Raw genomic sequence first — 27700 nt, forward strand, 5'->3', positions numbered from 1 at the left:
TGGATGGTGTCCTGAATCGGCATGCTGCACACAATTGCAGCACATCTGCATCGAGCATATCGAGCATATGGGGACTGGGGAGGCTGCTGCTGAAGCAAACGAGTTTGTTTGGGGCTGCGAAGGGTCAAAAGTACTCAAAAGTGGTTCTATCTATCTAATCTAGTCTAGTCATACATGGCCAAAACTTTACACTTTTATTATTTTGGGACGACGCTTGTCTTAATGTTTATATATAATTAATTTGGTGACCGCTGAGAAGTGAAAAGTGAAAATTCCCCCAACCCTCTTTTTCAATGAGGGGGATGTTCCTCTCCAATGGTTTTGGGTAATACCTTTCTCTGTTGTCTGGTGAGAGCTTATTATTAATTTTTTTTTCTTTCGTTTTTTTGACTGAGACTGAGAGAGAGAAAAATGGAGAGAAACTGAGGTCAGGGGACCAGATTAATGACGCTTGTTCATACGATAATTGGACCAATTAAACTCCAAAGGAAGATGGTCGTTGAGTTCACCACTTTGGCTAATAAGCAAATAGCAAACAGGGTTGAGTTGAATCAGAATCACTACTCAAATCAAAATTGGCGACTTCCAAGAGATTGACACCCTGTCTGTCTGGGTTTGGAGCATGTGGAGAGATGGCGGATTCTGATTGGTTGATGGAACTAGCTTAAGTGAGTGGTATAGCCAATATGACAAAGCGACCACAACGACTGCAGGTGTATATAGTGGACTGTGTATGGGGGTTAATTTTAGCTGTAGGCTTTGAACTGGGTCGACTGTTTCATGATTCAACTGAAAACCAAACGTACTGCTTTCTTGGTCCGTAAGCCTACGGCTTCTGCTCCAATATTGACTAGTCAAAAATGAGATATCTAGCTAAGAGACTTGGTTATATATACTTCCCGAGTAATTATTGCCGTTCAAATAAAAATTAAGTGCTATATTAATATAATTTAAATCAGGATCTGCTCCCAACAAAAATTCTTCCAATATGTCGGGGTGCCCATCATAAAACCTAAATATTGAAAACTGAACCCGACCAATAACACCAACAACTGAAAAATCCAATTAATCAAGTCGATCGGTTTGATTGAAAAAAATCAAACCCATACACACGTATATATACTGAACCAGTCAACCGATTAAAAGATTGGTTTTAATTTGATTTCAATTTTTTATTTTGAAAAAACTGAAAGATGGCCAATTTGATTTATAATCTGAATCATGAGCACCCCTACCAATATGATCTATATATATATATATATATGCACAACTCAAACATATATTGCACACATTGATGGGAAAAATATTTTTCACATGTGCAACTATAAATCAATATTGGAAGAAGGTTTTTGTTGGAAAAAGATCCATGGATCAGATTCAAATAATTTGCCCTATCTAATCTTGTATGCAGGAATCAGGGTTTTATTTCTTACAAAGCGCACCTCACAGACCCATTGTGGACATATCCCCAAGGATATGAGTATAAAGTGTAGCAGATGTTCCTTATGTGCGGGTGGGATGCATTATGATGTTGGTGTGAGCAGCGCTCTATGGGGAGCATCAGTCTGGAGCTTATGGAAAGTTGGGCCCCTTTTATTTGGTGATAAGGTACTTTTTTTGATAAATACATTTATTTGGGTGATAAGTACATTTGCCTATCTTTTTTTTTTTTTTTTGTTAGAAAGAATTAATTGGGTAAGTGGGTAAATTTCCTAAAAGATCCTTAACTTTTTTATTATGATAGGGGTGTTTTAGTTATATAAAGTTGGCCAAATTTCCTCCATTCATGGGTAAATAACCTATCCACATGAGCTTTTCTAGATAAGTTGCCAAAATTTACTGGGAAGAAAGTTTTATTTCTGACTCCTACACTTTACTAGTAAAAGAACTGATGGACCATGAAGATGTAGAGATGGACGGCTGATACTTGGGTGCTCCAAACCTGCATACAAAGAGAAAAGTGCAACTGCCACACAATATGGGATCCGAGACACCTATCTCTTAAACAAATGCAAGAGAGAACTGCTGAATCTGATTATAGCTAGAGCAGGAGACATGATCTTTTCCTTTCTCAGTAGTGAACGTATTTCATGTCTTTGAAACAATTGGGAGTGACCCCTTATATAACCTGCTTCTCCGACGTAAATTCCCTGTTATTAGGAACAAACACTAACCAAAAGAACCAATTGAGATAAATGCTCCTCAATAGTAAAATTCATGTTCCATCAGATTTGAGACAAGTGTCTCATGTTGACCAAGGATCTAACCACTTGGTCATCCAGTCTACACTGGGTCAAATGGGTATCCATTAACCCAGTTAGTGTTGGAACTAAGATCCATAGTAATCCAATAACTTGGGCATCTCTATACATAAAACATTTTAAAGTAAACAATTAAATAAATTTCTTTTTATAGAAACTAAATAAATAGATAATAATTTGAGAAAAAAGAAGTGAATGATTGTATATGTAAGTATTACATAGAGATAACCATAAAATAATCTTTTTTCATCAATATGTGGTTTGTCACATGGCCATTGGATATTCCAACATGTTGAAGATCAAACGAGGACTTATGGCCACTCTACCATCAAGAACATGAGAAAGTTGGTGTTGTTCTACTTGTGGATGTGTGATTGACGGTCAATGGCCCGAATACACACTTTAAATTGTTGTGCAATATTAATTAAGAACATCCACTAATGATTTTAACAGGACATCTACATCTACCACTTTATTATTATTATTATTATTATTATTATTATTATTATTATTATGCTCATCTAACTAGAAATTTAATAAAAATGGGTGGCAACATCAGCCTTCAACTTGGAATCTCAAACCTTATCACTTTGCACGCGCCCAGCACACATGTCACTGATGAACTACGTGACACATCTTTTCTATCCACTCCTGTTAACAGTTGGGAATTGGGATAATGATATCTTAATACTTTGGTCTTCTTATTGGAGTATATATATAGATAAGCCCACCCACAAAGTCCCACAACACATCTCAGTCGAGGTCGAGTATTGAGTCTTCGGATGATGTCTCGTAATTTATTATATTATCATCGAGAGATGTTTTTAATTGTTAGACCAACAATACAATTAATTTCCAAATAAACATGGAATAACAATAGTAGTTTTATTATTTTGAATATATGTGTACTTATGATGCAGGTGTGAGTGTGTGGCGTAAGAACTAGGAAAGAGCCTCTGGGGTCTGGGCTCGGGCTTTGAAGGAGGTGAAAGATGATGGGCCTGGTCCACAGGAATTAGGAAATATGGCATGTGACAGTGCCAGTGCCAGTGCCAGTTGCACTTGAGTTCTCAAATAACTAACGTACTGTAAAGCTTTTTCTGCTTGTTTTGGTGCATGCATGTATATATATTCCATTTGTAAATTAAGGATGATTCTTTTAAATTTTAATTTGCTTCTCTTCACACTTCTCTTTCCTCTTATATATATATATATATATATATATATATATATATATATATATATATATCATTTTGATTTGTTAATACATTGGGTTGTATTGTACAAACAAAAGGCCACCAACTTGATCACTATGTCTGCCTTCCTAAAAGTAGGATTTGTGTGCTGTGAATGTATTTTGCTGGAGTTTCTGTGGTGGACCTTATTGCTACTAAAATGTGAATGGACAACCACTATAAAGTATGCTCCAAAACTCACGTTCTTTGACTTAAGGCTATTGACACATTTAAAGCCCACATTATAGAGTTTGCATCAGCGCCTCCTACAAGTCTCACACCACATTTCAACCGTGTATTGGAAATATCTTCAGATCACAAATACGAGATATATTTTCAATGATCACTGAGATGCATGTGCTATGAGGCACTGATATCACCAAGAGTAGACTATTCTCTCTCTCTCTCTGAATATATTACATTAGCTTAAATAGCTGATGTCTACATCAGAGATGTCTTCTAATGACACCCGTTTCTTAAAATGAACGTTAAAGAGATAACACCTTCTGTATGGCTGTCGCAATCCACAACGAATTGAAGTGATTGAGGTATCTGCATGCTCGACTTGCTCCCTAGTTATCATCACCCAATTGACTTATCGCATTAAAACTTTTTTTTTTTTTTCAGGAATGCTTGAAAGAATTGGGTTAACCAGAAAAAATCTCTTTCATGTCTCACACTTGTGCATCGACACTTTGTTTTCAACCATTTTGATATTGAACATCAGAGCTAGCACTTACCAAGTTCTCTCCCAACTAATCTATAAAGGAAATTTTTTTTACTACACACCACTTCATCGTTCTGCTGATCCCCATCCATTATCCGTGCCCAATTCACAGTTGAAGAAGAAGAAGGGCTATATCTCAAGTTAATTGGCATATATATCCTCGTTGGTTTTGTAATTTTCATTTAATTCATAATAACAATAATATAAAGCCTCGACGGTGTTGATGATTAGGAGCCAAATGTCGTTGGATTGGCATCTCAATAACGTATATAAGTTGACAACTGTGGTACCCCCCCAACATTTCGTTCGCCCCACTTTTCCTTTTTCTGGAATCGAGAGAGTCCATTTTCCTCCCACTAACGCCCCCTTCTTGGCAGGGGCTGGTGGGATACGGGTCCCTAACCAACTCCACAGTCCATGCTCCATACTCCATTTCTTTGCATGCATGTATCTAAGCAACTTCGTTCCTTTTATATACATGAAATAGCATGGCCTACGCACGGATCAGAGAGAGAGAGAGAGAGGATGATCCATCACCCATCAATAGCTGCCGGTAGGCCACTAAAATGAAGGTCATTGGGTGCAGGAATTGGAAGGGTATGTGTGGTTGTTATTGTTGCTGATGATGACGACGGTACATTCTTTAACCAGTTTGGGGAAAAGGATTGGAGACAAAGTAAGGGAGATGTTCTCCCCCCCCGATGCTAGTGGAGTGAGAGAAAGTAAGAGAGAGAAAATTGTTCTTCGATCCACACCGGCCGTTGCAACCATTTTGTATTTAAAACCCCAAATTGTATAGTGGTGGATGAGCATGAGAAAATAATTAGGGAGATGTTCTCTCTCTCTCTGTCTCTGTGTGGATAAGTCAGACTGAATAAGAATTGAAGGGTGTCTTAATTACTAACTCAGTAGCTCCTAAACATTACATTTAATTTATTTGGGAGATGAAAATTCGAGGGATATGCTTTCCTGCTCGACTCCTCAATGTTTTAGCATCTGCAACCCAAGTATTCAACCTTGCACTGCTTGGGTTCAATGTTTGGCGGTATATCTTCTAGACATGGGATGCAAATGGTTTTTGTGGTAGCAAAACTGCAAAACATGTTTTGTACCTTAGACATATTTGCATCGTCCTATAGATGCTCCATGAGGGTCAATGATTTACTATATCTTTTATTTTTCTTTTGTTCTTTTCTGGGATAATTAAATCCCTTTATAACATAACAACCAACATAGTTTAACAAGTACATTGTGTATATATTCAGAACAAGTTTCTCTACAAATATAGGTTTGTTTGTTCTCTTACCAGGTTTAAAAAGGTCAATTTTGTAAATTTTCATCTTATTGATGGTGAATTGTTGTTTTCACTACCCTAAATCTGATAACCTCGCTTCCGACTAAGAAAATCACAATGGATCAAGTACTACATCGAATCAATTCATTGTATCGGTATGGTAAGAACAAGCACATCGAGCCAGAAAAGGGCCTTGTTTCCCCACTTTCCCAATTCATCAACCTGTATATATTCTTCTTTTTCCAGTTTTGAATGAAGCAGTAAGGGGTCTGGGTTCCAGTTGAACACAGTCTGGTTTTTACAACATTGTAATACAACTGCTAAGCTAATTAATAAGCTTAACTACTATTATTCCCACATCATGGATCCCAAGCAATAACTTTCAGATGATTCGGACCCAACCAATAGGGGCCCTCTCTTGGGGTTAATTTCCTAGCTTTTCCGGTGTCAGATTGTATCTGCTTAAAATTGGCCCCAGTTCCACCTACTGACACCGGCCCGACAGTTAAAAAGAGTGATCCCCACATTAGAAAGTCCATTCTGATTCACCACCGACCAGTGCTAACTAATGTTATAATACTCATTTCAATCCACTGTTGTACAAGTGCAGAGCAACCTTGTAAAGCCTTAGACACTCAGAATCTAATAATTGTATTAGTTCACAAAGATTTGTTCTACTAAAGTCATCCAACACAGCCGAATCGTCTCATACTGATCACTCTTGTCTAAAGAATGGATCTGGTAAAGTCTTGAGACGCCCATTGATCGAGCACTAGCTAGTGGTAGTGGAGCCGAAGATGGTTAAGTGTGCACAAGAGTTTTTAAATCACAGAGCAAGGCGACACTCAGCAAACCCAAGGTGTTGGATCACATGAGCTTGCCCTCATATTGGCTAACCCTTGTGATACAGTCTCCTTTTTTTTTTTTTTTTCATTCAGACATATTTGGCTCAGTTGTTGGTAGGGCAATTGCCCTTCATTAATTCCTTTCATCTTCAGCTCCTTAATGGGCTAACATTTAAGTAACTAACTCTAGCTACAAAAGTAGAAAAAGCAGATTTCTTTTGTGAGTCTAACCTGTAAATTTACATGGCTGGCACAGTAGCACTACTAAACCAAACAGAAAAGGCTCTTTCACTAATCAGAAAAGAGGAGATCTATTTGCTTTGTTGGGTGAATTACGCTCCTTAACTCCGCTGGACTGGCGGCCATGTTTTTTTTTTTTTTTTTTTTTTTAATTTTTATTTTAAGGCTGCGTTTGGTTGCAGTGCAAATCTTGACGGGTGCAAAATTGGTACCTGGTTCAGTTTTGCTTTGTTGCTTTGTAATCAGGATTTGCATTCTGTTGCTACTCGGATTAGCCGAGGGCAACAAGGCAAATTCATTCCCAAGTTCCGAAGGCTTTGAGGACTATGAAGAGAGTAAGCCAAGGTCGAAAACTATAGGCCGAGGCAAGGTGCTCCCTCCTCGGGTACGGTAGAAGCCGAGGACTGTTGGTTGTCGTCTTAGTGGTGAGGTTCCCGGAGACCTGAGATATTACAAAACAAGAGGTGTTAGAGGCCTCGGGTGGAGACCCGAGGCAGAAGCTCTGACGCTCATGTTAGTACGAAGTGTAAGGTAAGAGGAGGTGCAGACGAGGCCTCAGCAATGGTCCTTGGATACGCTGGGTCCCCAAGGGGGAATGCTAAGGAAGCGAGGTAAGTGCAAGAAGTAAATGAAAGAGCATTATCAGAATTATGGGATTTTGGATCACTTGTCAAGGGAGAGTTACCTCTTATTTATACTTGAGCGAGTTGGAGGTAGGTGAAGATGAATGCATCGGATGAGGGTCGTACGAAGTCGGGTGATAGGTCCTGGCGGAACGCCTAACAGCTCTATGGTTGGCTCCATACAAGGCAGCCCAAACGATTGAGGACAACCTAAAACTGCTCTTAGGTGACCAGGTTCTGATTATTCCTAGTTCTTCACACCATGACTTTTGAACTTAGGAGGGCTTAGAGTATAGATATTTTTGTTCTTTAAGGGATCATCTTAGCAACGGTTCCCACAGATGGCACCAATTGTTGCTACTCGGATTAGCCGAGGGCAACAAGGTAAATTCACTCCAAAGTTCCGAAGGCAGGCCGAAGGCTTTGAGGACTCTGGAGAGGGTAAGCCGAGGCGAGGTGCTCCCTCTCTGGGTATGGTAGAAGCCGATGACTGTTGGTTGTTGTCTTGGTAGCGAGGTTCCTGGAGACCCGAGGTATTGCAAAACAAGAGGTGTCAGAGGCCCCGGGTGGAGACCCAAGGCAAAAGCTCCAACGCTCAAGTTAGTATGAGGTGTAAGGTAAGAGGAGGTGCAGACGAGGCCTCAATGATAGTGCTCGGATACACTAGGACCCTAGTAGACCTGTTCATCGGCTGGGTAGCCTGATGACCCGGCCCGGCCCGCACCCCGATCGGGCTTGGTCATGTAATTAGGCTCGTGGGCCTGACCTCGGGCCTAACACAATAAGCCCGACTGTGTTTCGGGCCGGGCTCGAGATTTATCAAAAAAGCCCGGCCCGACCTGATTCAACATTACATATTTTATAAAATATATAATATGTATATAAAATATATAAATAATATAATATTTATTAAAATATATATTTTATAATTTAATATATACATTTTTTATTCTTTTCTTTATAATCTCTCTCTCTCTGTTTAGTCGCTAACAGTATGGACTAAATTTCGGGCTTGGGTTTAGGCCCGGCCTTCGGGCTTTTTATGAGGGCTGGGCTCGGGCCCAAGTTGTAGACCCGAAGGTCGGGCTGGGCTCGGGCTTAGGCCTTAGAAAATTCTGTTAATCCAGAGTGAAAGCCCGACCCGAGCTCCGCCTGGCTCGGCCCATCAACAGGTCTAGGCCCCAGGGTGGAATGCCAAGGAAGCAAGGTAGGTGCCGAAAGTAAATGAAAGAGCTGTATTAGAGTTCGGATTTTAGATCCCTTGTCAAGGGAGAATTACCTCTTATTTATACTTAAGGGAGCTAGAGGTAGGTGAAGATGAATGCACCAGATGAGGGCCATATGAATTCAGGTGACAGGTGCTGGTGGATACGCCTAACTGCTCTACAAGCGTTAGTGGGATGGGCCTCCCAACCCGTAGTGGGCTGCGCCTCTCAACCCGTAATGGGCTGGGCCTGACTAGCCGCCCACACCACATTCTTACCTTGATAAAAAATAAAAAATAATTTTTGTCTCTTTTGCACTGAAAACGAGGGGACGACATTGTCTTCCACATACCTCACTCCTAGATAGATAGGCCTCCTATCTTTATTCTCTTTCATTTAAAGAGGTTACTTCATTTTACTTCTCCTAAACAAATAAAAGAATGCTAAATCTGGAGCAAAATTAAACCAGAATTTACACTCAACCCTTTTGCTTTCCCATGCATTTACAGCAGTGCAAATGAAATTTATATTGCAATCAAACGACAAACTAAATATGAATTCCCGGGTCAAGTTCCAACAACTTTAATTTAGTGTAAATGAATGAAACACGTTGTAAGGCACTGTGGGCTTGACAGTTCAGTTGATCCATGAATAGTGGTTGGTGGAGGAAGGGACATTTGTCCTTACTCCCTTTTGGGCGCCAAACCATAGTTTAACGTGGATAATGATTCACAGATGCACAGTGGTCTTTAGATGGAATCAATTGGAGGTCTCGAGTCGAAAATATTCAGGCCAGAAAGCCACAATGCCCGAGAAGAGAAATGAAACAGTACAATCATAGTTTTCCCTTTTTTTCTTTTTCAGCGACAAAGGTACCCCGGTTGATTAGATTTAGATCTCCTCTGTAAACGAACTGGCTTACATGACAGTTCCCGATGAGAGAAATTTTGGAACAGTACAACCATAATTTTCTTTTCTCTTTATCTTTTCCAGAAACAAAGCTACTCCATCTGCTAATTTGTGGCCAGGCATCTACCAGAGTGGAGCTTTTTTCCCCTTCTTTACCATCCAATTTTCGGCTCTTCTTCTCACTCCTCTCATGTTTAATTCAATAATCCAACTGCCTTGAGCTGCACTAGTTTCATTGATGAATGGACCTCTAAAAAGCGGTTCACTTGCAAGGATTATGACTTAATTTCTCAAAATCAACACAATGGAGTCCAATCTTCATAGCCTTGTATTCAACCATTGCAAGTGTTATTATTAAAAGGTATTTTACAGAGTACAGTAACAGAATCGTGCCTACAAAATAAGTCTGGTAATGCTGTTTTGAATTTCTGAGATACCAGATATCTGTTGGATTTTTCTACGTTAACTTGCTCCACAGAGCTGAAATGTGTTGAATCCATCTCAGCCCAGAATTTTTTTCACTGGTACTGTAAACATTAGCTTATCACGGTACTCTGAACCAGTAGCAACACTGGTCCCGTTCTGATGGTGATGGGCATTTCGAGCTATGTCAACCCGGTCGCCTTCTGCATTTCTGCTACATCTAAATGATGGGCGTTGGACTGTAGACCTAAACCAACTTTGATTTAAACCGTGGGCCTTTCTGCTTCTTTTAACCGTTATAGGCCATACTCAATTTGTGGCGGGCTCAGATTTGCTGCCCACAAGTGGTCCCTACATCCCTACCCACATAACATTGGAGTTATGCATTAGGAATATCTCCCTTAGTCATTCATGGGAACCTTCTCAATACACGGCGTGGTGCTCTGTAGGTAAGTAGAAATTAAACGTGGGAACAATTTGTAGGTAGCAGATCTGGAATGGTTATTGGCACTTATTATTTTTTATTTTTTTTCAAAATTCTCCTCCTTTTTCGCAGATAACATGATTCGAAAGAAAAGAAAAACGACTCGACAACCATGCCAGGCGATTTAGAATTTAGATGTTTACCTTCTTACTTGATCTGTAAGAAGATGTGCGCTCTTATGGGCTTAAGCCCATTACTTCATACATGGGTTACAATGTCCAAAATAGGCACTATAGTGTATATGAAATCTAGCCTTGACTTGAGTAACAGGCAGGTTTATTTTTCAAAATTGGGCTTAGGCTGTGGAACCCCAACAACAGATCTTGCTTTTGGACTTTGATGTGCTTTCGATGGTCCAACCCAATCAGCCCAATAACGTATAATAAAGGATGCACATATACAATTTTGTGATTGTGTGAAATTATACCGAGACAAATTTATTTAGCGACTTTGTAAGGCTTGTTCCCCATGTGACAGTTTCTAATGATTCTTCTTTGTCAACGTAGAGACGAATTTATTAGTGAAATGTTGAGTGCTCAACAAGAAGATTAGGTTCGTCGATCTGTCATTATGCAACACTTGAGGGAACGGGGTGAGTTTTGAACTTACTATATTCGATAAAGAACCTAGGTTGTGCTTCGACCAATGTTGAGCCATGGCTACGGGTTTCCATCACCTTCGCATTACTCATCTGATGATCGTTCATGTCGTCTCTAGTCAAATTTTATGATATACATAATCTTGGATAATGGGTTTTTTCCAATTTTATTGTATCTCTTTCTTATCCTAGGTCATGGATTTGATGTCTGCTTGCTGAACTGATGGTTAAAACAAGAAAGAAATGGAAGAGATTACGAATTGGTGGTAAACTTTAGTTCATGGGCTTGATAAAATTTCCAAGTTTCAAGCCTATTGATGAAGAGCGCTGCTGTTCATGGAAGTAAGAGAAAGATTTTATTTTGGTGCCTTAGTTCGCCTGTACAATTCCAAAAATCAATTGGTTGTCTGCTCTGAAATAACAAGAGAGCAAAAAAACATGCAATTGTGCTTCTGCATGCAACAGGCTACTGTGTTTCGAATAGGTTCATCAGTCATCACTTGTGTTTTTGTTGCTTATCAGTTTTCGTTTCTAGCATTAAAATGAAAACTCTTTTTGATCTTGAGTTTACACTTGTGAAACATATAAAGAATTGCTGGTATTGGAAAGATGCAATTGTTGAAGGTAAATTTACAACTAGACTATAAGAAGAAATGTATAGGTGTTGTTCTTTTCAATTCATGCTGAATAGTAATGATATCGATATTTGTAGAAGAAATAGTTTTGTCTTCTGCTATTGTCAGTATCTCTGGTCCATTATGTCCGCCATAGTACATGCCTTGTACAAATGATGTCGAGAAATGTTAATATCCCTTGTATGATCAACATAGCTGATACTAAAAGGCAAGGACAATTGAGTTATTTTAAGGAACAAACTCAAAACTTCTGTATTAGGCCTCTAACTATTTAGCACTGCAAACTTTACAGACCTAACAGGACACAGAGGAAGGGCCTCTTGATTTCACAATTAAAGTCTACATCACAATATCTTTGGCTGGTGAAATAATTCTGGACTCAGCTACTGTTCCTTGCCAGTTTTTCCTAGCTTACTGTTTTTATATTTTCTGCTTGAGTGTTGAGTGACTATTTGATGTTATAAAGTATTCCAAAAGAAGCGGACTAATGGTTTGCCTAGTCTGGGAAAACTAGTTCTTGGCATCTGTTCCTGTTTCTCTTGTTGTTTACTTACCCCTCTAAGAAGCTTTGGATTGACATTTACTTAGGTTGCTCTGGCCTGTAAGAGGTGTGTTATGGTTTGATCTTTTTTTTAATAATTCATACACCTTGGATGTAAAATGAAATTTCACTGCATAAAGATGAACAAAGATCTGTCAGAAAAATCTCTAACAATTCTAGAAAACAAATTATAGATTCTTTTTCTTTTCAGATATTATTTATTTTCTTACCAGATATTGTGATATTTTCAGACTTTATAGAGCTTGTATCCTTTTTAAAAACTGTTGGTATATATTTCCTTCAGTCAAAAGATCATTCTTGAGATGGGACTGGACAAAGTAACATTCTGTGGACCATTAACCACTGCAGTTGCTTTCTTGAGTTTATAGCCAAAAATTTGCAGGAGCAAGATTGATAGTGTCAGAATAGATTTTAATCAATTATTTAATGGTTCTAATATTATAAATAGAGGGATGAGGCAGCTTATGTTTTGAAGGCAAATGCTACCTGCAGGTGTAGCAGGAACTTGGTGATTATTAAAGGCAGGTTTCCTTAATGAAGAAAGTTGTGAAAGAAATGAAAAAAAAAAAAAAAACTACAGAACATCACATGATATCCATTTAATTTCTTCGGAGTAACATTGTACTGTACCTCATGGAATGGTCATCTGATTTGGTAAAGTGAATATTGTCAGCAGCTAAAAAAAAAAAAAAAAAAAACTACAGAACATCACATGATATCCATTTAATTTCTTCGGAGTAACATTGTACTGTACCTCATGGAATGGTCATCTGATTTGGTAAAGTGAATATTGTCAGCAGTTAAGTAATTGATGCTCCTAAAATATGTTGCAAGTGGTAGGTAGGGTTGCAACTTGGGCGGGCTCAGGCTGAGCATTTGTTAATATTTTTGAATGGGCCTGGGAGAGAAGTACCAGGTAGGATATTTTAGTCCATGCTGAACATGATAATTTGATATCAAACAAACAGATTGTTGTACTAATAGAGTCCACCTGCATCTCTTGGTGAGTTGCAGAGGAGATGCACATGCCCCAGTTTTCATCTGGATAATGCAGAAGCCTTGGGAGGATTACTCAAGGCAAAAAGGGAAACAGTCATCTTTAATGTAGTCTTGTTAATTAGGTTCTATTTTGTTCTGGTGTTACTTTCCTTGGTTTAAAATGGTCCTGCTAAAACGTAAAATGAAAAGTATTAATGCCTAGGGTCTACGAGGCCAACCTAAAGCTTAATGTTTTGGTTAAGACATATGAGGCTTTGGCTAGTGGGAGAAGGCTTCATAAGTTTCTTAGTTTGTTCCAAAAGTGAATCCATTAAGATTATGTTGGCTTTAACTGCAAGAAGATGGTATATCATGCCTACAAAGCTAAGACATTTGAGAAACCTGAATCTTAAGAACAGTTTTGATTCTGTTAGAAAAGAAAGCTGCATATTCAAGTTTGGAAGTCTATATATATATTGTGGTACTTTTGGTATAATCTGATGAAGTTATTGTGACAAAGATGACTAGTCTCCTATTTAAAATCTTGAGATTCTGTCTTTTGGCATTAACATTTTGAACCATTGTGGATGGCTCCAAGGTGCAAATGTCAAGCTATTTTATAAAGCTGGGTATTCGAATGTTTAGTCTTAAGTTCCAGATGCTGTAAAGATGAAAAGGGACTAATTAAGGAGCCCTTTTAGTTTAAGTAGGTAAAGTTGGTTTCATGTTCTATGAGCAGTAGACTTTGTGTATCCTTGTAGTTGGATCATAGGAAAATTTATGCAAGGGTTGAGCTTATACAGTTGCAGGATAGTACTTCATGATGTAACTGTGTGGTACATGTTAATTTCATTTTTTAATCTATTACTAGGGTACATCCATCCAGAATCTTGAGATCCCGTTTCTATATGGAATTCAAAGAGATATTGAGGGATGTTCTCAGAATATTTTACAGAAAATTCAGAGTGCACCAGCAGACAGGCCAGAATCCGCAAATCATCACTAGTCAACCATAGATAGACATATGTCATGTGAAGAATGCAGTAAAGTAGATGAGTGAAAACAAGCTACTGTAGCATGATTAAGAGGGCATCTAAAGCATTGACAGTCAATGGTGTTAAGATCTAGAGAGCTTGAATTGTACAAAAGCAATTGTTGGAAGCAAATAGCAATTACGTGTGGTGGAAGCATTTAAGTTGATAATATAATGAAGGGAATCTTGGCAAAGCTCTTTCAAGAAAACTGGGTATGAATGAGACATATTTGTGTGGTGGGGGGTTGAGCTGTACCCCTGATTTTTCTGCTGTGTCACAAATCACAATTACTAATTGTGGGTATGATACTTACCTACCAACAGATATTTTTATCTTACAGACTATTAAATGAAACAATCTGTAAGAGAGCATTGTTCCGTGTATCTGTTATTTGCATGTACATCTTTCTATATTACAAAGAGGAAAGAGGGAGGCCAAGAGTTCTCTTACTTGGATGCTCACAGTCACAGGGGCCTCCTCCTTCCTTCATTTCTTACACATGTGGTTATTTATTTTAAAATTAAATTATTAGAAATATAAGAAGTCACAATAGAATCTCACTCTTAGGCCTTAATTTCCTCTGATAAAATCTACAGTTATTCTCTCAAACAAGATCATTCTTAAATTTCTCTCTCCATTAGTCAATATCTGTGGAATCTCCCCTCCCCTATTAAGGCTGCATTTGGCATTCCTTATTTTAAGAACTTATCTCCTTTTTTGTAGTTACAAACTCAGTAACCATAGGGGCATTTTAACAGCCAAAAGGAGATAAATCCTTAAAATAAGGAATGCCAAATGCAGCCTAAATCCCTCATTTCCTCTTAACCTCTATTAAAACAGGGGTATAAATTAGATGGGTTGGGCAGGTTAAGGGCCAACACTAACATGGAGGCCTGCCTGGATCCAAAATGACGTCAAAACCCAATTTTTCCAACACAGGCCTAACCAAATTTCTGTTCAATCACAAAAATTGCATTGTTTTACTTGCCATTGCTCTATTGATAGGAGAATGCGATTTTCAATACAGTTACTTATTTAGTATTTTGCTAAAATTTTAAATTTCATATAACAGGATGAATGATATTCTGCAAATGTTTCCGAGTTATCTTTTTAAGTTGGAGATTTTTTTTTTTATGTAATATGAAGGAAGGATTAACTTATTAGAACCCCATCTCACCCTCCCAAACACCCCCCCCCCCCCCCCAAAAAAAAAAAAAAAAAAAGAAAAGAAAAATTGAAAACGAATGAAGAAAACATGGGAAAGAAAAGAAAAAGGATGTAACCGATTTTCTTGAATAGGTCTCAACGCAATTAATGCAAAACAAATTCAGAATGGGTACGTCCTCCATCAGAGAGAGTCACAGGCCTTACCTTGATTATAGTTCAACTCTGTATTTCAAAGCGCTGAACTACGGTCTACAGAGGTCAGGTTCCACTTCTTAACTAACTGCCAACAGACCTTTTGAACTGTTGATTGGCGTGTGTAATAGGAGCCTCTTTTGTTGTTTCTGTATACCTTAAAGCCAAGGATTGAGGTGGAAATGCGTCCCGACTTACTTGGTAATCAATCAATGTTATTGAGTGTCAGCCTCAGCTCTCAACTCCCAAATGAAGACAAGCAGAATGCCAAGTTCAAATTTCTATGTTACGGGTCGGAAGACTACTGTTTGTTTTCCAGCCCAACACTCTATTTGCAGTAACATATATATCTCATAAGACTTAAGAGGACGACCATTAAATAATTTCACTTTTCTATTGCTTCTTGCTTTACGGCAGTGTTTATGGCGGAATCCGTGTAGGTATACCAACAATTTCTGACCCAACCGCTTTCCCATGGCCATTAGATGGATGAACGGATCCTATTTCATAAAATCTCTTGGTCAAAGTCAGTGAGTTAATCTTAACCCTCCAGTCTGTTGACTTCTCGCTTCAATGGAGTTTAACAAGGTCAGTTTCATTTATTTTATGTGGTGAATAGCATCGATCATGCACACACACACTAATTAATCTACTTATTACAATTGCCTCTTATAGGATGTATCTCGTGAACAAATAAATCAAAAGATCCCATGCATTCTGATGAAAACCACCCTAGTTAATTGGTTACCACTTTGTTGATTGGTTGTAAAGTAAGGCTATGTTTGGTTTGATAGAAATAAAAAATGCCCGGGATTATTTATCTAAGCAACCAAGTCGTGGGAAAGCATACTACTCATGTTCACCTTTTTTCAGAAAATAGAAAGCTCGGAAAATTCTTGAGTTTTCTTGTTTTATTTAGCTGTTGTATGCATGTAACATCCCACCTCATTCTAACCTTAGCTTACCTGCAATCTAAGAATAGGAAAGAAAACATGGATCTAAATATTCTTATTTTAGTTATACCTTTCCGTTGGCGTTTAAATATTACATGGAACCATAACAACAGTATGGATTTGTATTATTGCTTCGGCGTTTCAACTTAATTAGTTTAGATCTGTTGATTGCTATATCTAATCTTGAAAAAAAATTAATAATAATCATGATCGATGAAAGGAAAGACAGAAAAGAAAGACAATTAATCCCAGCTAGTTTGTATTCAAAATTAATTAACTTTGAGATGAAGCCAAAGAAGAGTCTATGATTGCCTTGTTGCTTCCATGTGTGATTATTATTAATGGCAATGGATTATGTGATACCACCTAGCATAATAACATGCTCTGTGCAGGCCCACGACACAGCAACCCCAAGGGGTGGGACCACCACCACCATCAGCGCTGCCCTCTAACACAGCTCCCCCCCACATGGTCCTTCCACTCATCCAAACAGTAGTAAATTCTCTCTCTCTCTCTCTCTCCCCCTTTTCCTTTTATGTTAAGATTGCTCTCTCCTTGTACATCCATGATCCAGCAAAAGTGAGTTTGATTAATGAAAAGATTTAAACGAAAAGCTCCCCTTCATCCCTACTTCTCATGACCCACCATCTAATATTGAACCAACTAATTAAGCTTCTCATGCATGTTCAATTTTCACCCCGTGTCCATTGTCCTAATAATTAGAAACAATTCTGACGTGTTAACAACAAGACACATATGGAAACTTGATACAAATCATCTCTACCGTTCACGCGGCAGAACGACTTACCAATCGTTTAGATTCTGAAAATCTGATAATGGATGGGTAAGCGTAGCAATTTGACTGAGACTGAGCTGGTGTTACACAAACTAAAGTAACATGATAAGAGAAACAATTCAAGATAATAAAGGTATAGGTCAGGTCGCATTCATATTTAATTTTATAGTTTTCAAAATTTCTTCTCGGTACAAGTGTGGCGTTTGTTTGTTGATGTTCATATATGTCCATGTTCACGTTGCATGTTCCCGTCCTTTACCCAAATATACCACGTCAAAGTTCGAATCCAATATGGCTTGATGGCGAAACCTGCAGCTGCAGGTAGGGTCCATGTATATATATATATATATATATATATATGAACAACCCAACCTACATCCATTTATGATTTATCCATCCTTCAGTCCTTATACACTTGATCATGTAGGGGACAGAGACGTGGTACCACTAAAAACATGCCACGTGTTACACAACAGCATCAAAACAGAGAATGTTCTTGCTAGTAGACAATTAGACATACCCCCCCTCCCCTCCCTTGGTTTTTATCATCTATATATATATATCCTGTTAGCCCCCATTGTTTAAAACAAATGCATCTCTCACAGAGCCAAACACAACCCACATGTGCTCGTGTCGCGTGATAGAAGGAAACAAGCACATGAGGGGCCAGGGAGGATGGACAAGGAGCTAGCAAGCGAGCAAACTAAGAGCGACGGCCGGATCTCAAATTCTCTCTCCCACCCACCCACCCACCCATGTGGCATGTGACTCCTCCTCCTTAGCCTCCCAAAGGCCAAAGCCACCCGGCGGAAGGCTAATTGGTGGTGGGGTGGTGTTGTCGGCTTCTCATGCTGTCAACCAACACGACATGCCCACCAACATGATATCGCGCCTCATTGGGCCTAACTCATTATTCCCTACATCTGCCTTATCTCTGTTGTTACTCTTCTAATCTTCTCACTCCCCTCTTTCTTGGGTCCTGACAGCCACCTACTTTCATACACTCCCTCTTCATTCATATTCATTGATGAATATAACTAATCCCATAAGAAGCTATACAGTTTTAGAAATTCAAATAATTTGGATTAAATTTAATCATTAGTTCCTTATTGGTGGCCACATCCTATGTTCCAGCTTTTGATTCTTATCGGCATGTCCCCAATTTGTCATTATCTCACGTGAAAATCTCGGTTTTCTCTCTAACCTCACGTGCTCTGTCTATTGATCCATTCATCTCTCTCCTCTCCTCTCCTCTCTATAGGAAGGAATTGAATTGAACCTGCAGTTTTATTTATTTATTTTTTTGTTTGCTTTCTCCAATTATTGTTTCTTTAGTACTGATGCAGCCAAAATCTATATCGGACGGTTCTGATCGAAGATACCTTTTGTCCCTGAAAATGCTGCCTTCTTGAAGTTACCTCATACATAGAGGCTGGAGCTACTAGCTTTTCAAGGATGCATCATGGCACACAGTTTATTAATAGGTCCCCTCCCATTCCCATAACAATGGTGCTACTGTCTCTTTATAGATTAAATTATTCCAACGAAAACTACACAAGAGAGGGAAAAAAAAAAAAAAAAAAACCGGTGAACATTCCTTCTAATTATGAGATATGTATCAGATTGTCTAAAAACCCATCCAGCTGTGTCTTTCCTTTTCTAAGCAACAATGACAACAATCTGTATTGATTCTTTTCTTTTTTCACCTTAATTAACGCTTAAAACTTAGGCCAATGATATGGGCACCTTGTAGCTATGCTAGATGCTCCTCCGAAATCCAGATGAATGACTGTTTTTTGGGGGATGTAACCTAAAAGCAATTTCATATTTTCATATGCACTCGAGCTTTACAAATTACAAAGGCACAGCAGGTTGCAGTACATATGTACAAAAGAGAATAAAATGAGTATGTTCCCGTTTGTCCCTTCCATTGTGGCAATCCTTGTCCACTTACTGCCAATAAGTTTACCTAAGTTCTGAGACCCTTCTCCGGACTGCTACGCTTAATTAGTGTCTCACCCCATAAATGCCCCACATGCACATTTCAGCGTGCATTGGGAACATCTCATCCCCAACTTATCAGGAGATGTTCCCAATACACGGTATCAGATATACTGTGGGGAAAAGATGTGAATTACCCCCATTGCCTTGTTTAGTTGTTAATTATCGGCCTTATGGCTGGCTGGCTGGCTATCCATGAATCCATGTCTTGTTTATCGGTTGATGGGACTCATTTTCAGATGATAAACATGCAAGGAATCTAGCCCGTGAATATTTCCTATCTATCATCAATCTATAACCAGTAGAATTTTCTTTTCTTTTCGACCTCTGCCATGAAATCTGGGTTACAAGTTAGAACAGGTTTAATGAGTTCATATCGTATGGAAATTGACCGTAAAAGAGATTCTATTAATTAACTATTCTACAAAAGCAGAAAATTAGTTTTCTTTTACGAAGCAGAGGTGATTAAGCATCATTTGAACTTGCTGTTACATCAGAGGACGTGGTCAGTGACTCCGTGGTGGGGCCTCTAACCTCTCTATATGCGGGACCGGAAGGATGGTGCCATCTTCAATAATCTCTTTCCTTGCAGTATTTGCACCATTTAATTAACCACTAGATTTTTTCTTTTCTTGGCAGAGGACCTAGAGGTGATAAATAATAAATGTCGTGTTTATAAGAAATTCTACTTCCTCTTCCTGTATACACTTCATATTCATTCATGCGTGTGTAGGTTTTAGGTCCCATTTGGTTGATTGCACGCAGAAGTATATATAATATTAAAAGGAAAACCAACCATTTCAAATAAATAAAAAAAAAAAATTGTTACTTTTCTGTATCTGGGTGTATGTAAAACAGTTGTTTAAAACAAATGTTTTTAAAATAAGTAAGTGATAGTCATAGGAAAATGACATTCCTTCTACTCTGTTTGTAAGTCATTTTCCAAGCAGAGATTTGTCCTCCTTGTACTCATATTTTTCTCAACCATTCAGATTTGTTAGCAAACTGTGGAAATTAAAAAGGAAAATGTGGAAATTGATTTTTTATTACCAAGTATTGTCTTCTTAGAAAATTATCTTTATTTTCTTGTTTAACAGGGAAACCAAACGCAGCATTAGGTTGCAAATTCCAAAAGAGAGAGAGAGAGAGAGAGAGAGAGTTCAACGTAGGAATGGAAAAAAGAGGATACGAGGGGAGCTTTTTATCTTATTGAATTAATATTGACCTAACAAACATGAAACATATAAAGCTAACCAAATAAAGAAACAAACATAAGCAATCAAGGTTTTGTAAAGTACAGTATGTTTGTTGGCTGTAGGAATAGAGCTGGCGCAACTCAACCCAATATCACTAGATAATTTGCCACGTCACCTTTTCCCTAATTTACAAGTATCTCCACACTTGGCAACACACGTAGAGCTTATGAAATAAATTGGCTCTTCCAAGTCAGCATGTTTGCTGGCTGAAGAAACTAATTAAAATGGTATAGGTAAGCAGAATATTATATGTCAAGAAAACTTCTGCGGAGGAATCAATTTTTGGGGAGAATTCCATGCCATTTCATTTCCTTTCCACACCCAACTGAACATGAAATGAAATCCTCTAAAAAGCTGGCCAAGTCTTTGCCGTCTAGTCTACGTCAGCCTCCCCCACAGTTGGTATGCATCATATCAAAAATCTTCTTCTGCCAACAATGCAAAATCAAGCATTGAATTAGAAAATTCATCCATTTTCAGATAGAAACGGAAATGAACATCAGACCGCAGTATCATCACATGAGGAAAGGAGAGGGTGATGAGGTAAGCACATGAAATCTTGTTGGGCCTCCAATACACTGGAGTGGCCGCATTGTAACAATTGATGCTTACTTCGACAGGACTCTGTTGGAATTTCTTGGTGGGCTTTCAAAGTTTGAGACAATCCGTCTACCTATAATAAAAGAAAGAAAATCCTCAGAGAAAATTGAGCATAGGAAACTTCATTTTCTCAGGAAAAGCCAACCCAATTGCAATTGGGATAATAACAGGTCAGGCCCAACCAGGATCTCAGAGGGGCAAAAAACTGCTTTTCATTTCATGGGCTCACATGAATCTAACTTATTCACTGTCACCATTTTCCCCATAAAGTCAGGGGATATCCAGCTATAATTATATTCATTTCCTTCTTTACTTCCTTTAGTTTCCATCACTTCTTTTCTCTCCTCCTCGAATCTACATTGATTATGTTCTTAACAAAATTCACGGGCTTCTTCCTCCTTCCCCAACCAGTTAAAAAGTCAAATGGGCTCAAAATTCCACTAGCCAAATCTTTTAATACGAGGAGCCATTTTGATATTCCAATCCAATGGAAACAAGGAGATAATTACCCATTAATTGGCATTATTGTAATAGCAGCAGCAGCAGTGGTTATTTAAAATGAATCAACTGAATTATCGCAATTAATGGCCAAACAATACCTCTCAGAAAGGAATATTCAACAGAGTTATTTCCCTTAGTCTACCATCATTTCACTAGAGCTTTAAATAAAAGGTGTCCTCTACTCAAACCAGCACACGTTGGTAGGTAGACTGTAGGACTACTAGGAAACTTAAGATCTATACCATTAGATGTGTCACCAATTTCAGTGATCCCAATCCTAGATGGGGTCAAAGTGTCAAACAGAAAGTGTTCCTTTGATCAGATGGTCACTCTCCCTCGGATGACCCCATCCACCAAACTAATGGGTCCACGATTCCCCCTGATTCAACCTCACCAATAACCGAAAGGGAACTAAATGAGAGAGAGAGAGAGAGAGAGAGACGAAGGGTTTGTGTTTGTTAATGTTCTCAGTCAATTAAACAATTACTACTGTCACGTGGTTGTTTATTTTCTTCCGTGCAGTTTATAATTACCAACATTTATTATTTTATTAAAGTCTTCTTGCTAAACTTTGCTAAAGTCCCAAATTTATCCTTGGCATTTATTATTTTCTCCTCAAAACGGGTTTCCGTTTTAAAGTCCATCTCTTAATTTCCTTTTTTTATTATATTAATTATTTTGGCTTGTTAATAAATAAAACAAATCTGAAATTTGATCTCTCTGAAAGTCTACATAAGTACATATTTGGTAATGAAATATTATTTACCGGTCACCGGACAAACAGAATTATTAGTTAAAATAAAAATAAAAAAGAAAAAGAATTTTCCAGCGGTGCTTAAGTCCTCCAGATGCGAGAGATGATGGGAACGATCGAACGAACGAAACGAACGAACAAACCGGCTTTTTGTTGTAATTGAGTGCAGTGAAAAATAATACTACTCGGCTTCTGCCTTCACTATTCCCTCCCTCCTTCCCACGTCCTCCGTCTCTCCTCCCGAAATATATAAGTTTAAAAGCATCCATCGTCTCTCGACTGACACACTGACAGATTGACAGAGAGGAGGGAGAAGAGAGAGAGAGAGAGCGAAACAGGAACGAACCCATACAAGACACAACCGACCAACATCTGAACTAACCGTCCAGAAGACGAAGAGGCCCACCGATGTTGCCGGATATATTGGCTGCACCACCGCTTTCAATCTGAGCGGCTCGCCTAACCCTCCTCAATGCCGGCATTCGACATGCATTACTCCCCGTCTCCAGCAATGTCTCAGACTAAACGATCCTCCCTGAGTCCACCCCAAAACGCTTCCATTAGGGATCTGAAGCAGCGAGTCATTACCTGCCTCAACAAGCTCTCTGACCGAGACACTCTCGCCATCGCCACCTCCGAACTCGAATCCATCGCTCGGAATCTCACTCATGAATCCTTCTCCCCGTTCCTCACTTGCATCTACGATACTGATTCCTCCGAGAAGACTCCTGTCCGTAAGCAATGCGTCCGTCTCCTTGGCTTCCTTTCAGAGACACACGGTGACGCTCTCTCTCCTTTTCTATCTAAAATGCTCGCCAACATAGTCCGCCGCCTCAGAGACCCCGATTCAGCCGTTCGTTCGGCTTGCGTCGATGCCGTCACGGCGATGGCCTCACAGATCACCAAGCCTCCCTTCTCTCTGTTCTTGAAGCCATTGACGGAGGTTCTTTATCTTGAGCAGGACTACAATTGCCAGATCGGTTCCGCGCTTTGCCTGGCCTCCGCGATCGACGCTTCACCTGATCCTGAGCCAGCGCAACTGCAGAAACTTCTCCCAAGGCTCTTCAAGTTGCTTAAGAGTGAGTGCTTTAAGGCAAAACCGGCATTGTTGTCGCTCATTGGCAGCATTGTTGGCGTCGGAGGTGCCTCCAGTCATAATATTCTGTTAAATTTGATCCCTTGCGTGATTGATTTCTTAAGTAGTGAAGATTGGGCTGCGAGGAAGTCTGCCGCGGAGACGCTTGTGAAGTTGGCTGTTGTGGAGAGGAATTTGTTGTCTGAGTTCAAGTCTTCTTGTCTGACGTCCTTTGAGGCTCGGAGGTTCGATAAGGTAGGAAAAATTTTCGCTTTTGAGCCCAACCGATTGCGATTTCTGGGTCTGTTCTGAGCTTTGCGATATTTGGTTAATTGCATTTCAATGTTTTTATAGGTGAAGGCTGTTCGAGACACTATGAACCGTATGTTGGAAGCCTGGAAGGATGTTCCTGGCCCTCCTGATGAGGTCTCTCCGTCATCCCAATCCAAATCCTCTTCAAGAGGTAAGGGCGTTCTTGTTTGTTGTTCTATCATTAAATGCTAATATATTTGTCTGGATATAGAGGCAGTAAATTGGCTCCTTTTCCTCATCTTTATTAGAGATACTTGTATAATTGGATTATGATTTTAGGCTGTGAATTCCAGCTTCTGATATTCATCTATAAAGATTTACCTTCTCCAAGTTGTATTTGTTTGCATGATTTCATGATTTCAATATAAGTATATCTTTCTTGCATCTCTCGTTGTTATTCACTTTTCTCCTTGTTCAGATTTCTAAAGCTGTTGTCCATTGGTGGAACCTCTATGATATCTTATGCTTTCTGGTTTTTAACACGAACAGAGAATGCCAGCGACGGGCGCTTCCCTCCTTGTTCTGGAAGTTCTGGTTCTTTGGGCTTTGAAACTCCACAAACGAGGAAGAAAACAATCACGACAAGCAGGTCATCCCCACCAGATAGTTCATCTGAAACTACTGCTAGAAAAAGGAGCCCCTTGAAGATCACTGACAATAAACCGGGTCCAGCCTTGTTTCGCAAACTGGATTGTAAGAAGCCGGCTGATTGGAAGCTTGAGATTGCTGTTCCTCACGCCCAGTCTTTTACTGTGTTATGCGATGATGATTCTAAGCACAGAGACGGGAGGATTCTTGAATCAGTGGAAAACGAGAGTAGGCCTGAAACAAAAAGAGCCCTCTTTAATAAGAACTTAGAAGACAAGGGGTATAGGTTTGGTGGGTTGAGATCGGGGTCTCGTGTTGTCCCGTTTCATGACAAGGAGGGCTCTGAATCCACTGTTGTGGTTAGCAATGCTACGGAAGAGATCTATGGGAACCAAAAGGACAATGAGGAGTTATCTTTGATCCGAAAACAGCTTCTTCAAATTGAGAACCAACAATCCAGTCTGTTGGATCTTCTCCAGGTATGTCGTAGAAGCTTAATTCTTTTTTGCCCAATTTTCTGATTGGTTCTTTCCTTCTATGTATGGTATATTAGGATTAATCATGTTGTCCAGAATTCTATTTCCATCATTATCCACCACATGTTGGATCTTCTCAATGACAGGACTTTATTTTTCATTTTGCTTTTTATTTTTTGTTCTGATAAATCCTCCACCTGTAGCTGTTTCCAACTGTCTTCAAATGACTTGGAGATTTTTAGATAGAGCATCGACGAAGAACATGTATACCTATAATAGCGACTTAGAAATTGATTTGTCAAAAGCATCCCCAATTTAGATATTTGAATTTAAAAACTGCATTGAACATTTCATGTATATTAAGTGTTTATGGTGGTCTATGGATGAGTCAATTTCCAATACCTATCTGTTCTTTTAAGGTATATGCCGATAATAGTAGTGGTACGCTTCAATTTTACAGCCAGTTCTGATTTTATATTGTCTTCTTAAATTTAGAGGTTCATTGGGAGCTCACAGAATGGGATGCGTTCTCTGGAGACCCGTGTGCATGGATTAGAAATGGCATTGGATGAAATTTCCCATGACTTGGCTGTATCAACAGGAAGGATATCAACTACTGACACTGCTGGAAACACATGTTGCATGTTACCTGGTGCAGAGTTCCTCAGCTCCAAGTTCTGGAAGAGAACAGAAGGCCGATACTCAACTTCTAGGTTCTCTTCTGCTGGGGTCTCACCATCGTTGGCCATGACGAGGAATATGATGGAGAAAGATGGCAATTCTAACCCTCTTAAGATGGATAACAGGAAACTACGGCTCCAAGGGAACAGTGGACTTGTCATGAATCCATTGACAGAAATTCACAGTGACTGCAGGGGGAGTGCAGGGGTTTACTCAAACCAAATACCAAAGAAAGTGAACCAAGATCCTGAGGGGAGGCAAACTCCCAATTGCAGTGGAATTGATGGGGCTTCTCTGGTCACTGGCGTATTGCCAGCTGATGTGATCAGCAGGTGAGTGAAGGTGGAAAATATACTTTGTTCCTATATTTCTATTTCTTTATATATGTGGATTTTAACATGACATTAGAATGTCTTATAATTGATCACTAGAATAGGCAACTTGCTCATATAATCTTTTAGTTGGATGTGGGTATTGTTGGACTGTGGGCGGGGTGTATATCTGCTCGCTCTCTAAATCTGAGTATACAGGGAAATGGCTTAATAGACAATTGCTTTCCTTCAAAAAAAAAAAAAAAAAAACAATTATTTAAGAACGGGAAAAGCATGTTCAGCATAGGTTTGATATATTGCATGTCTATATCCTTGTCTGAACATGATTTAAATGGCGGCATAGAACGAACCCCATATCGTATTTCTGATCCATATGAGCTCATGAATTTTCATACTGTTGTATCTTATTTTCTCTCCCGGTCACCATCAGTCAGGGTCATACATGGCGTCGAGAGTTGCTTTCTCCCATCTTTTTTTTTCCTGCAAATTACACATTTTGCACTAATGGTTGCGTAATGCTTGATATGCCGTGCATTCTCATCCATTTCCCTTTTCTTCTATCTATTAATTATCAGGTCATCCGCATAAATGGAATGGATGTTGAGTTTGTCGGAGGAGTGAGGAGAGAGGACTCGGAATTGGTCAAGGCAAAGGCCACCGTGATCGTTACATCAATCAAAGATCTCTCTTTCAGAGAAGTTGGTCTATCTACCTTGAAGACTAGCTTGTGAATTGTGACTCAAGAAAAAGGCCAAAGTTCTGAATTCAGATGCTAGGCAGTCACCAGGTTGATTCATTCAATAGTCCTATAAAAGCAGTGCTCGGTTAAGTTGGGAAAATCGATGTAATTGCATTTGATCCACACATCAGATGCCATGTACACGGGAAACGGGGAAAGAAGTAGAATGTACATAGAAAGAATAGGCTTCTTGTGGTTCTCTACCCATCTTTCTTTCTCCATTTCTTTAATTGCTACATTGCGTGTCAAAGGAGTACATGTGAGGTGGTAGCGGTATTGAGACTGCTACCATTAAGCAACCGTAGCAGTATGCAAATCATTTACTAGCATGCCAAAGCCAAACATTGATGGGAGAAGGGAGATGATGCCCACTCCCCTCGTCTTTCTGCTTAGCATGGTTTTCAAAACCAGACCGGATCGGATGGTTGGATCGGAAAAATTGGAAACCGGTCAGGTAACTGGTCCATTTTCTCAAAAACCGAATTTCCCCTCAAAACTGTTGATTTTGGTCAGTGACCCGCTGAACCGGGCGGTTAACCATTCAAACGGTTTTGACCTTTTTTTTTTCTTGTCAGAATGGGTTGAACATTCAGTTCAAACGGTGGATAATTCGGTCCGATAACTAGACCCCTGACCGGTTCACTTAAAAACCATGCTTCTTAGACATGATTGTAGTGCTAAAAAAAAATAAGTAGGATTAAAATAGAATACGCTATGTAAATTTAGAGTGCAAATCAGGACATTGGATTGAAGATAAAATTGAAGGGACTAGAATACTGGTCAAAATCAAGATTCAAAATATCAATGTGTTGGGAGGGGCGTATTAGGTGAATTGATACACATTTTTGTGCTTTTTTTTTTTTTTTTTGAAACCAGTTCTGGGGATTGGTTTAAGGTTCCTCCACCCTCTGAACTCAAAATGAAAAAAGAGAAAGAAAGGATAGGAGCAGATTAAAATGTGAAATAGTTTAAGCATGCCGAAATGAGATTTAGATAATAATGATGACATGGTCTGTGATTTCACGCAATAAAACGAAAACCAAGCCAACTGCCAACCCGAGGTGCTTCCCATCATGTGGCATTACCTGTGTTGTGCATGTATCATGTATGTGGCTTTTCTCCAAAAGACAAATGGGTTATAAGGTCTCTCTGGTGGGATGGATCATGGTCATGGATGCCTTCGGCCTTTCGGAAGACTGACAAGCAAGGGCCTTGGTAGTGGGT

At 39.2% G+C, this 27700-nt stretch overlaps 1 protein-coding gene across 1 annotated transcript; it reads left to right on the top strand.

The window, feature by feature from the left end:
• Positions 1–22461: 22461 nt before the first annotated feature.
• Positions 22462–26683, top strand: LOC148862982 (TORTIFOLIA1-like protein 4). Its single transcript, XM_088977283.1, has 5 exons — positions 22462–23603; positions 23703–23811; positions 24150–24727; positions 25220–25737; positions 26313–26683. The coding sequence occupies exons 1-5, from the start codon at positions 22746–22748 to the stop codon at positions 26323–26325; spliced, it is 2076 nt and encodes a 691-aa protein (XP_088833409.1). The 5' UTR covers positions 22462–22745; the 3' UTR covers positions 26326–26683.
• Positions 26684–27700: the final 1017 nt, after the last annotated feature.

This window comes from Nelumbo lutea, chromosome 3 (assembly GCF_056320005.1).
Source record: "Nelumbo lutea isolate HS-2025 chromosome 3, American lotus-T2T, whole genome shotgun sequence".
NCBI classification, from domain to species: Eukaryota; Viridiplantae; Streptophyta; class Magnoliopsida; order Proteales; family Nelumbonaceae; genus Nelumbo; species Nelumbo lutea.

What these genes read in the sequence shown, in the direction of transcription:
- LOC148862982 (XM_088977283.1), top strand. Translation starts at nt 22,746, where the DNA reads ATGCCGGCATTCGACATGCATTACTCCCCGTCTCCAGCAATGTCTCAG. An exon ending in AGGCTCGGAGGTTCGATAAG is followed by an intron (nt 23,604 to 23,702) that starts GTAGGAAAAATT and finishes ATGTTTTTATAG; the next exon opens with GTGAAGGCTGTTCGAGACAC. An exon ending in GTCTGTTGGATCTTCTCCAG is followed by an intron (nt 24,728 to 25,219) that starts GTATGTCGTAGA and finishes TCTTAAATTTAG; the next exon opens with AGGTTCATTGGGAGCTCACA.